This window comes from Pelodiscus sinensis, chromosome 10 (assembly GCF_052426305.1).
Source record: "Pelodiscus sinensis isolate ZL-2025 chromosome 10, ASM5242630v1, whole genome shotgun sequence".
NCBI classification, from domain to species: Eukaryota; Metazoa; Chordata; order Testudines; family Trionychidae; genus Pelodiscus; species Pelodiscus sinensis.
This window is the reverse complement of record NC_143061.1, coordinates 34,686,807-34,699,356: the sequence shown is the minus strand read 5'-3', so window position 1 is coordinate 34,699,356 and position 12,550 is coordinate 34,686,807. Positions and strand designations below refer to the sequence as shown.

General features: G+C 40.8%; 1 protein-coding gene across 3 annotated transcripts in view; it reads right to left on the bottom strand.

Moving 5' to 3' along the window:
* The window catches only part of ATR (ATR checkpoint kinase), a 94,830-nt gene that overhangs the window by 21,280 nt on the left and 61,000 nt on the right, over nucleotides 1-12,550 (bottom strand). For all 3 annotated transcript variants that reach the window (XR_012906227.2, XM_089780844.1, XM_075937650.2), the window contains exons 30-37: nucleotides 10,684-10,775; nucleotides 9,995-10,086; nucleotides 9,399-9,576; nucleotides 8,091-8,267; nucleotides 7,526-7,685; nucleotides 6,791-6,970; nucleotides 1,924-2,066; nucleotides 1,023-1,120 (exon numbers count right to left, since the gene is read on the bottom strand). Coding sequence is in view for 2 of the 3 variants with exons in the window: in XM_089780844.1 (XP_089636970.1) it covers nucleotides 1,023-1,120; nucleotides 1,924-2,066; nucleotides 6,791-6,970; nucleotides 7,526-7,685; nucleotides 8,091-8,267; nucleotides 9,399-9,576; nucleotides 9,995-10,086; nucleotides 10,684-10,775 (1,120 nt within the window). In the remaining variant the exon portion in view is untranslated. The remainder of the gene's footprint in view (nucleotides 1-1,022; nucleotides 1,121-1,923; nucleotides 2,067-6,790; nucleotides 6,971-7,525; nucleotides 7,686-8,090; nucleotides 8,268-9,398; nucleotides 9,577-9,994; nucleotides 10,087-10,683; nucleotides 10,776-12,550) is intronic.

The window sequence follows — 12,550 nt, the reverse complement described above, 5'->3', positions numbered from 1 at the left end:
CATATCTCAAACTCTGATCTTAATGATTTTTTTAAACTCCTGTGTTACTAATTGACACATGGTAAATAGTATTGCATTAAGGCCAGATCTTTCCTATGTCATAGCATAGTTCTTATGAGTCAGAAGTAGCAAGTACTAGGTGTAATACTAGTTTTGTAGGATGAACCCTTATTTTCAAGCTCTTTGAAACATGCATCTGTCTACACATCCTGAAGCCACGTGTCAGTTTGTTCTGGGGCTTCTATTCATTGAGTTGGTGACATATACAAGATGAAAGTTTCAAACCAGGAGAAGTTCTATCTGTTTTTACAGCATGGATCCTAAATATTCCCCAGAGAAACTGTATAAGCCTGAGTAAATGCCTTTTACTCTCCTTTCCAGTGTCAGTAAATATGTTTTTGTCATGCTCTCCTTGCAGATTCTATTTGTAGTTGCCTCACAGATTTGTTTTAGCATCTTTAAGCTGAGCTATGTGTGGATAATATGCATTTTGGTGTGTTTACAAGCTTGAGTAGTTAAAAAGGATGATGATACATGTACTCCAAGGGTAGTGTTAATTTTCTTTTTTATTTGATTTCATATTAAATATTGTAAGCATTACTCCTTAAGTATCACTTGTTTTAATATATTTTCTTCTATGTGTGTGTGTGTGTGTGTGTTTTGTTTTATTGGTGGTGCACACCCATATACTACTTCAACATTGGTGTTGCACATACAAAATTTCAATCCACTCAAGGATAGAAATTGTTAGAGGGAACACTGGTTATAATCACATACAAAAATGCTAGTAGAAGACATCTTTTTTGTTCTAAATTATGCAAATTTGGGGGAAAGAACAGTTACATTTTTTGTGTATGTAACCGCACTTTCTTATTTTAGTCCATATATTGGATTGGGTTGGTTTTGCTACATTTCAAAATACATGGCATATAAATCAAAACAAAAGCTTTTTATACCTTTTGACACCTCTTTCTATATCCTTTTATGAAAAATGTCAAAAAACAGTAGTAAACAAGTTCTACCTTTTTCACATTCATAAGCTTTTGCTCCAAAGTCAAGCCACAGAGATAACATTCTTGGCATTGACTGATAGATGAACTGGTTTCCATACTGCAAAGACCTGCAATTATATATCCACACATATAGTTTAAGATTCACTCTTTTATACTATAGAATATACAAACAAACTTAGAGATTAAATTGATATACATATCTATTCATATCTATTTTGATGTTTAGGCATTTTAAACATTGGTTACTATAATATCTAATGCTCACTAATGGACATTCACAGGAATTATCTGTATTTGCTATTTAGAAACTTGCTCCAATCAAAATCATAAAAACTATTATCAACTTAGTAACAGCTAGCCTTGTTTCATTTTAAGACAGCAAATACTAGCTCATTTTAAATAGATGAAAACTAAAAATCTAAATTAATGCAACATATACATTCAACACATCTTAAGAATTTGAAGTCATATAGCAGTACAGGTTGAGCCTCTCTAGTCCGGCACTCACTGGTCTGGCAACATTTGTGGTCCGGCATGATTTTAATTAGTCAAATGTCCACTTATCATAAGTGTGACCAAGTTTCCCATAGGCCCATAAAGTTTATTTATAGCCACCAGTCCTGGCTCTCAGTCTTCTGTGCTGTTATTTATCTCTAATTTATCTCCAAATGTCTTCCTAGAGCTCTGTAAGCAGCGTCAGTGTTGGTAATGCTGCTAGACAATATATCTTCTGTGGTTTGGCAAATTCTCTGGTTTGGCACGAGTCAGGTCCTGAGGGCACCAGACTAGAGAGGTTCAACCTGTACATACATTCTAGCATTCAAAAACAACAACAATTTTGCAAAATAAATTGGTTTGATTATGTCACCAATTTCTAAAAGACCCAAGCAAAGTTACTGTATCATCTGACCTTCCGAAATGATGAACTATATATCTAATCAGATCTCCCTGCTTTTCCATCTTGTTGTCAGTTACCATAGGCATTAGTTTATCATAGTATTTAGCAAGATAAAAGTGTCCATCCTCCCATTCCGGCAAGAAAAAAGTAACATCCTGCAACAAAATGAAAAAATTATGTTTCTTTAGAAGAGGATTTAAAATAAGACAAGTTTTGTTTTTATGACAGAAAACTGTTATTAATTACCTATGTGCCAAGTGAGTATAAAAGAGTAATACATTCACTCAGTAGTCCTTCATATCCTTTCTGCACAGGTGTAAATGACTACACAAAGTATAAGGGAGCAAGGTATCAGCTCATTTGTCTCTCATTTTGGTCTACCTCGATTTAGTAACAAAAAGACAGAACAAAAGGATCCTTGTATGTTCTTGTAGCTGTATTGGTCCCAGGATATTTGAGAGATAAGGTAGATGAGGTAACATCTTTTATTGAACCAATATCCAACTTCTGTAACCCTCATTTTACAAGAAGTAAGGGAAGTTGAAGAGTGTTCTTCCTTAGACTTCCTGCTGTGTAGACAGCGCCTAAAGCCGAGTTAAGTTATATCAACTTAAGCTATGCAGCTGATGTAGCTGAAGTTGCATAGCTTAATTCAACTTTAGCCCTGCTGTGTAGATATACCCTTAGTCTTTAAGTCACAGGACTCCTCTTCATTTTTACAAATACAGACTAATACTGCTACCCCTGGAGATGTTTTTCTAACGCATGTCTAAATACAAGTTATCCCTTGGTTATCCCGGGTTTTACGATTTTCAACAGTAATATTTCTATTTCACTACAAAACAATAATAATATTGTGGCTAAGTCATTTATAAAAGTAAGAATAGAGAAAACGTCAAAATCAGATTCACACTGCTCCCTACTTGGAAAGCAGTGGAATCCAATTGGGCTGTTTTTGGAATTGCTGAATTAGTTGGAACACTTCAGCTTTGTTACACTCCAGGTAGCAGGGTTAATTCAGGTGAATCTTACCTTTAATGCCACCCAATTCCCAGTAGTGCTACTTTTAAAAAAAAATCAAAATGTATCACAAACTTCACCGTCAATAACTCTGTCACAAGTTGTATGTGGTACTAAATAGATTACGATGTTAGTGGACTAGCGAATCCAGCCCTATGTGTTAAATGTATGGAATTAAGAAAGGAAAATGAAGGCTTTAGATAGTGAAATCTTTTAGCCCATCATGTCCCAAATTGTAATAAGATACAGGCAGTCCCCGGGTTACGTACAAGATAGGGACTGTAGGTTTGTTCTTAAGTTGAATCTGTATGTAAGTCGGAACTGGCGTCCAGATTCAGCCGCTGCTGAAACTGACCGCCAGTTCTGACTTACATACAGATTCAACTTAAGAACCCCAAGCTTCCCCAAGTCAGCTGCTGCTGAAACTGATCAGCGCTGATTCCAGGAAGCCTGGGGCAGAGCAACTCTGCCTCGGGCTTCCTGTAGTCAGCGCTGGTCAGTTTCAGCAGCGGCTGACTTGGGGACGCCTGGGGCAGAGCAGCTGGGGTGCTACTGGGTTGCTCCAGTAGCACCGCTCCTCGACGCTACTGGCCCAACCCAGCAGCACCCCAGCTGCTCTGCCCCAGGCGTCCTGATTCAGCCGCTGCTGAAACTGACCAGCAGCGGCTGAATCAGGACCTGGGGCAGAGCAGCTGGGGTGCTGCCGGGTTGGTCCAGTAGTGCCCAGAGCGGCGCTGCAGGACCAATCGGCAGCGCCCCAGCTGCTCTGCTCCAGGGTCCAAAACAGAAGCCTGGTCTGCTGGGGGGGGGCACACTAGCCGCGCCCTCCCCCCCCCCAGCAGACCAGAGACACCAGGAGCAGAGCCGCAGCGGCAGCGGGGTGCCGCGCCTCTGAGGCTTTGCTCTGGCAAAGTCTCAGAGGCGCCGGACCCCCCCGCGGCTGCGGCTTCAGTCCCGGTGCCTGTGGTCTGCTGGGGACGGTCCCCAGCAGACCACAGGCACCGGGACTGAAGCGGCAGCAGCGGCGGTTCCCTGCGCTTCTGAGGCTTTGCTCTGGCGGGAACCCGCAGCTACTGCCGCTTCAGTCCGGGTGCCTGTGGTCTGCTGGGGACCGTCCCCAGCAGACCACAGGCACCCGGACTGAAGCGGCAGCAGCTGCGGGTTCCCGTGCTTCTGAGGCTTTGCTCTGGCAAAGCCTCAGAAGCGCGGGAACCCGCCCGGTGCCCCTGGTCTGCTGGAGACGGTCTCCAGCAGAACAGGGGCACCAGAGCAGCTTACGAACGGGGCTTTCTTGCCCCGGAGCTCGCAGGTAGCAATCCGCTACCTCGACCTCCGGGGCGAGAAAGCCCCGTTCGTAAGTGCGGATCCGACGTAAGTCGGGGACTGCCTGTACTGAAAAAAGGAGGGGAAAAGAAAATTCAAGAAAGCCAGAGTATGTCCCTTTTGAAGTGGCTTCTGTCCTGCAAAGCTGGCTGGGCTTGACTCCCCATTTCAGGCACTGCAACTTGGAATGCTGCTCACTCAAATTTAGCCTGGCTTTTACCCTGCCCCTTCCGCCCTCGCACTCCTATCCCCCATGCTGCTGCCTCTGTATTAGACGCAGCATTGCTGTAACAATATGGATCTTCTGTAGCCATGTTGGAAGGTCTGTGATAGGCCTGAACCAAAGCCTTCCTCTGCAGCCAGACTGAAGAGCAGCAGCTATTTGCTGTAAAGTCAAAGGATAAAGAAACAGATCTCAAGATGGGTAAAGAAAGCTTAAGTAACACCATTCTGTCTGGCAAAAAAAACCGCGTATCAATACTTGAAGTTGTGGAATCTTCATTCTATGATCACTGTCATTACACTTTCCTATTGTTTGACTGTGTGATCTCTGTCTGGCTTATAAGTTGGCAAGGAGTCCTGTGGCACCTTATAGACTAACTGAAGTGTTGGAGCATAAGCTTTCGTGGGCAAAGACCCACGGAAGCTTATGCTCCAACACTTCAGTTGGTCTATAAGGTGCCACAGGACTCCTCGCTGCTTTTGCAGATTCAAACTAACATGGCTACCCCTCTGATACTTGGCTTATAACAGTTTCTGTCTGCTGTACAATTAATTTTCCTAGGTGTAAATCAATTAAGGTGGTGGGGTATGATTGGTTATGTAATTTTGTTATGACTGGTTAGTAAAATTATACTAAAATAATTGGTTACGGTATAGCTAAGCAGGACTTAAGTTTCATTATATAAACTCGGGTCCAAGAAGAAGATCGGAAGTAATAGAAGCAGAAGGAAAGAAGCAAAAGGCTGGAAGAAGACCAAAGGGAGACAAAGAACAACAAGAAGAAGGGGGAAAACCTAGAAGAAGAACTCACCTCTGAGACACAGCCTAAGGTAAGAGCTGCCAGGGCTCTCCTGCACGACCGTGACATGCAGCAGCTAAGATCCAGAGAGACTGATATTGCCTGACCAACAGAGGAAGTCTGCCTGTACCAGGATTGGTGAGCATAACACTGTGTGCTTAGCATGTGTATTCTGCTTGTTTGGGAATTGTCAATAAATAGAACAGTGGTCCCCAACCTTTTCAGGTTGTCGGGTGCCAGGGGGCGTGGCTGTTCGCCCGCCGGGCGCCAGGGGGCGGGGACACGTGCGCACCCAGGGGCGGGGCCCCCACCCTCAAGCGCCGCGCGCCCGGGGCCGGCGTCCCCCCCCCGCAGAGCGCCACGTGCCCGGGGCCGGCGCTCCCCCCGTAAGCGCCGCGCGCCCGGCGCTCCCCCCCGCCGAGTGCTGCGCGCCCGGGGCCGGCGCCCTCCCCCCCCGCCGAGCGCCGCGCGCCCCGGGCCGGCGCGCCCCCCCCCGCAAGCACCCGTGCGCCATGTGCCCGGGGCCAGGCCAGCCCCGAGCACCTGGCGGGCGCATTCAAATGCCCCCGCGGGCACCATGGCGCCTGCGGGCACCGTGTTGGGGACCACAGAAATAGAGGATAAGGATATTACTGTGTAAGGCTCTTTCAGTGGCTAAAGATCCTGCAAAACCTGCAGGAAGTTGTGCTTTGAGCCCTACACATTCATAGAATCATAGAGCTGGAAGAGACCTCAGGAGATCATCAAGTCCAGCCTCCTGCCCAAGGTAGGACTAATCCCAACTAAATCAATCCAGCCAGGGCTTTGTCAAGCCGAAACTTAAAAACCTCCACCACCTCCTTAGGTGGCCCATTCCAATGCTTCACCACCCTCTTAGTGAAATAGTTTTTCCTAATATCCAGCCTAGATGTCTCCCACTGTAATTTGAGACCATTGCTCCTTGTTCTGCCATCCGTCACTACTGTGAACAGCCTTTCTCCATCCTCTTTGGAACCTCCCTTCAGGAAATTGAAGGCTGCTATCAAATCCCCCTTCACATGATGTTATCAGAACCTGTGCTTTCTTCTAGCTCTCCAAAGGATGATGAAGGTGATACCACGACACTCCCATATAAGACTGAGGAACATCAATAGACATTATTTTCTATAATGGACAATGTGGGAGCACTATCTGCCAAATTGTTCCTTCATAGTGACCCAATGACATACCAGTGAAAAATTCCAACCCCGACATTCATGAGCAAAACCCACAAAATTATTTTTCATATAACTCCACTGACTTACATGGAGTTACACAGGAGTAGATATAGCTCCTGTTAAGAGTTATAAACCACATGCATCAAGAGATTTAATAAATTAACCTGACTGTAAGATCCGTAGGACAAGGACTGTGTTTTTTACTACATATTCATAGAGCACCTAACATAGTGGGGACTACATCTCTGAGGTTTCCAAGTTCTACTGTAATATACATAATGAATTATATATGAATATATAAAAACTGTGTTGTATTCACCTTGTATTTTTTCATAACTGCATTGCTCTCAAAGTTGGCAGTTTCTTCCATAAATCTGCCAACCAGCAACATAGCCCGACCATGGATTAGCTGACTTTTGGTGTCAGATGGTGCTTTATTCTCAGGAAAACATAAATCAACTCCCTTCTGAAGAACAATGAGAGCCTGATGCACTTCACCCTTAGAGAAAGAGGGAAAACATTCTTCAACATATGCCTTTTATTACTTTTAAAGAAACAAAACATTACTTTTTACTAACCAAGAACAAACAATGTTATGTTCAAAAGCCATAGTTTAGGCACACAGATGTAACACCTTCGAGACAGAAAAGGAAAAGCCTCAATTTCTGGCTGCACAAATGAGATATCAAAAATTCCTTTAACTTACTCTACTGAAACATCCTCCTATTTCTATCTACTAAGCCACTTATAAATACTGGTTTCAGTAACAAGAGATAGAGCATCTAACAATTTTCTCCATTTTGTTCAGGAACTAAGTTTACAAACTTTGTTTTACAACATGCTTGACCTCTTCCTCAATTTCACATGTTCAATTTCCATTTATTGTAATTACATTTCTCAAAACACCTAGCATACAGAGTCAATTTATAACTCTTACTAATTCATTGACATTACATATTTTATTGTATTTTTGTTTAAATTAGACACTTAATTTTACACTTTTATAGGTAAGAATGCATCTTAACTTGAATAATTTCTTTTCTTTTTTGCTTACCTTGGACCACAGCCACTTTGCTCTTTCTATATATAGTTCAGATAACGTGGATTCCCCAGCATTCAGAAGAGCATTGTATGCAGTTTGGTGATGACCAGCTTTTCTTGCAATTCTGGCACTCTGGAGCCAACATTCTCCAACCAGTTCACTGTACTCCTGTCTGTGGTGATATATTTCCAAAACAGAATGATCCATATATAAGTGCTACCATTATAATCTCAAATATATCGTGATGTAATGAAATACAAACAAAATAGACTAAACCACATGTATCTAAAAATAAACTAAATGTAAATGAACATTGTAATCCTTTTGTTCTCTATTATTTATCCCCTTAAGTCCAGAAATACTGATTTTTCCCTGCTGATTTCATTCTCTCTCACTTGGAAAACACTTCTTTTGCCTTGTATTTGAAATTTAACAGTGCTGTTTTTGTTTACAATGTAAATTTCAGTAGATTCTTACCCATAACTCACTAAGATGTGCAAAAATACTACTATAAGAGAAAAGCTAGTATTTGATTGCTATGCAACATGGAAGGACAAGAAAATGATTATAGGTTCACCTTTTATTGAGGCTAAGCAAAGCCCTTCTGAGTGCTAAGATGGGTTCTTTTGCTCTGTAGGAGTTCTGTGTCATTTCTATACGAGCATGCCAGTTCAAAGAATCTTTACCATGGTCACCATCCATTTGCTGAAACAATGGCATAATACTATGTTCCAGTTCACACAGCATATGTAACCTATGGTGAAAGGATATGGAAATGAATATATATATTTTTTTACCATTTTCAGTTACATGTATCTCATGTTTAGTATTTGTCATTTTATTCCCAAAGCTGACTACATGAATAATCCAAAATACTATGTTTCCTTAAAAGAAAATACATCAGGAATATCTAAATTAATGAGCTAGTTGTTGATTTTTCATCACCTCCTCTCTGAATAATAAATAAAAGGAGCTCAGAAGCAATGCAGTTTGATAAGTAAGGGCTCAATCCTGCATTCCTACTTCAAACAAAACTCTCATTGACTTCCATGGCAAATTCACATGGGTAATGAGTGCAATATTTTAAAAACAATTACAGCTTTTTTTTTTTAAAGAATAATTCTTATGCATATATACCACCACAAGCATAACACTTACAGAAACGGTAAAAGATCTTTGTCACACTGTTGAAAATCCAAAGTTAAGAACTTAAATAGTTCTCATTTCTCATTAACTAGTAGATTAAGTTTGGCGTGTTTATGGCTGACATCAGAACAATGGAGAGATGAAAGGTTGGAAATGTCAAGAGCATTTGGAAATGTAGAATTCTTTTGAACTGCACCTTCCAATATAAACATAAAACCTATTTACTCCATACAACAATTTTTTTAAAAAAATTGAGTTGGTAAGCAAGTTAAAATATATATTTTGTATGATGTCACATGTCTTCATTGCCATGTAGAGATATACGATACTAAAAGATAATATCAAATCTTTTTCTTTATGCATTGCCACTTCCACAGCATTTTAAGTGAAACTTCAATTCAACTACACTACGCTACTTTTAAAGAAAAAAAATCTCTACTTGTGTTGAGTCTAGAAATACAGGAACAAATTCTGCTCTCAGTTATAAATGTGTAAATATAAAAACCTCACTGAAATTAGTGGAGTTAATAAACTGAAGTAAAGTTCAGGTTTCCAGTTGGTATTGTATATATGACTGTTATGAGAAAGGGCCAAAAAAACAAGACCCCACTAGGACAGCACTATTTATCAATGAAAATGAAGAGTTCTTATTTATTACATGAAAGATACATGCATTTTAAAATGAGGTCTTTAGTCCATAAACATAAAAAAAGGGTATAGAAAAGCCAAAAGCAACTACCTGATAATGTGTTCATATCCTCGCTGATAGGACCCTCTTTCAAAGCTGGCTGCTGAGAGGGGTACAATCTGCTCTGCTCGAACAACTTTCAAGGTCTCGTAAAAAGCTGCTGTGTTTTTCTTTTTGGCAGATAACAATAGTTGTCCCAGTCTGATACTCCAAGTACTAGATTTCACATCTAGGGGACAAAGAATTTAACCTTTGGAGAAATGTTTAGAGGAAACTCTTCATCAAACTTTCATCAGAATTGATCCAAACAGATTTCAAAAATGTTATGACAACTTAAAAAGGAGTATAACATTAGTATTTCATTATTTCCAAGAGATTTTAAGTAATTTGTGTAAATATATGCTTTTAGATATCTTGGAGGTGGAATTTTCAGAGAAGCTTAATAGCATTTTGCCTAATAGTCCCTTGAAAATTCTAATTATAAAATTATAAAGGACTAGATAGTTTTACAGATTTTGTAAATGTAACACCAGCTGATACATCACAGATCAAGACATTTGCAACAAATGCCTCCTAGTTAAAGCTGGCAAAATTTGAACATATATAATTGCACAAAAATATTGTCATTTTGACATCTAGTTTACTACCTGCAGCCAAATAATTTTCCAATAAATCCCACTGTGTTAGTTTCCACGCTGCTTCCACTCTATATGTGTTCAATTCAGATGTCCACTCTGGCCTACAAAAAATACACATATTCACAGTATCCAGAACCAAAATAGCCAGTGCGATAGTCATACTCTCTAGACACAAAAGGCATTAGTATATAAACTAACTTTTATCCCTACATTACTTGAAAATCAAGGCATGTCAACTTGCTGTGAATAACATTAAGTAAAAGAAAAAATGTGATCAACATATATTAATTTGAAATTAAAATACCCTAAACTGAATCTGGAAGTAGTATATATACACACTTTACTAGAAACATATTTTCTAAAGAAAAAAGATGAACTTTTTTAAACATTCACTACTGTGCAAGGAAAACTGTATATTGGGAAAAACACACAAGAAAGAACAAGTATGTGGCAATCAACCATAAAAATGACTAACAATGAAGGATTATTTTTCCTGAATAAATTAAAGCATATTTCTATCTCCGCTGAGTATTATACACAAAGGAACTAGGAATATTTCTGGCTGTGTTGAAATCCTGAAGTTAAAGAAATTTTAAATGTTTTCATTTTGTCCATTAAGTCCTGTTTCCACACTGTTAGACACACCTCTAGTATTAGAAGCTTTTATTGCTCAAATAGGGTTTGTATTAAATTATTACCTGTTAGCAAGCACTCCATTCACTTGAGTGATTACTGTAGATAACTGACCAAGACCTAACATGGACTTCACTACACCATGATAATGAATGATCTAGAAATACAGAGAGAATGGATCAATACACACATCTGTGTGTATGCATATGAGTATACATGTACCTGTGTGTGTAAATGTGTGTGTGTGTGTGTGTGTGTGTGTGTGTGTGTGTGTGTGTGTATGTATGTGTGTGTATATATATATATAGAGAGAGAGCGAGCGAGAGAGAATGTTGGTCTGTGAGTCTGTTCAAGGTAAGAGCTAGGACCACCAAATGTGGTATGCAGCTTCCTCTTATCGTAATTTAATGCAAGATCAAAGTTTGGTTGTGCCAGGAAAACTGGAAGTATCTAGAATCTTATTGTTTTCCATACATGCAAAGGGTGAGGCCTAATCAGGGAATAGCATTATTACAGAGTGACCACTGTGGGCCATGAGCTCTGACTCAATTCACCTTCTGCCCTAAGCCCTCCACACATCTCCCAGACCCCTGGCCTGATTACTCTACCCTCACCCCATCCAGAGTCCCCCACCATCTGTCCTGAGTCCTGCACTCCCTTCCCCTTGCCCTGAGACCCGCTGCCCTGAGTCCTGCACTCTCCACTCTCTGCACTGAGCGCCCCCCACACTCAACCTCCTGCTCTCCTGTATCTGTCACCTTCTGTCCTGACCCCCATCATTTAATAAAGCATGGACATTTTCCTTTTAATTTCCAAAAAGGAAAAAATTACTACAGTTAAGGAGCCGAATAACAGCAGGTACATCTGCTCGTAGCATATAATAAAGAGATGCTATGTTGGTAGATTCTGGGTGCAAATACGTCAATTTTGTTTTTTTCATTATTCTTTTACATTTTTCTAGTATGACATGAAAAGAAAGTTTAAATTATTAAATGATCACATCTAAAAAGAATAGCCAAATTCACACAAAAACATCAAATTTGAACAGAACTCCCTGGAAAAGAATCTCAGCTGATATCAGTAAATTCTAAGGTGTGTTTTAGAACAAAGCAAAGCAGGGTTGAGATTAGGGTTTTTAGTACGTGTCTGAGAACTGCTAGGGAAAGTTGTGAACAATGATGTGACAAACACACTGTCACGGGGTAATAGAACCCTGTGGCCCAGCAACCAAAGGGTTAATGTGAGTATTGCCAGCCAAAGCTGATATTCCCCCAGCTCCTGTGAGGCTTCCTAAGAAAGCTGGGAAGCAGAGGGGCAGAGCAGCTGCCAGTCGAGTAAGCAGGCTAGAGAAGAGAAAACTGACAGCAAGTTGCTGAGACACTGTGAAGAGACAGAACCTTTAGAAGGGATGATCGGACCAACAGGAGGAAAAGCCTACAGAGACCAAAGAGAGTAGGAAGGAACTCAGGGCACAGCAAGCATTAATAAATCCTGTTTATCTTAAGGGCCCTCAGCTGGAACCCATCAAGTGGATGGGCCTTGGTTCCCCTACCAATTTCTGAGGCTATGTCTAGACTCTATGGGGGTATTTTGGGATACCTCTGGTATCCTGGAAAAACTATGCTGCATCCAGGGAACATGTCTGCTCTTCTGCTTTTTTCTGAGAAAGAGCAGACGTGCTCTTTCGGAAGCCATTTTCATCCTCCCACTAGGAAGAAGGGCTCTTCTGAAAGAGGGTTTTTTATGAAATTTGGCCCAGTGTAGATGGGCTGAAGTACGGAAAAGCCTCTTCTGAAAAAAATATCAGAAAAAGGTACACAAATAGTAAAGTGAAATTTGTGTACCTTTTCCCGATAAAGCCCCATAGTATAGACATAGCATGAGAAACTCGAGAAGTGAAGTTTCAGACTCCCCGGAGACCAGGAGCATACG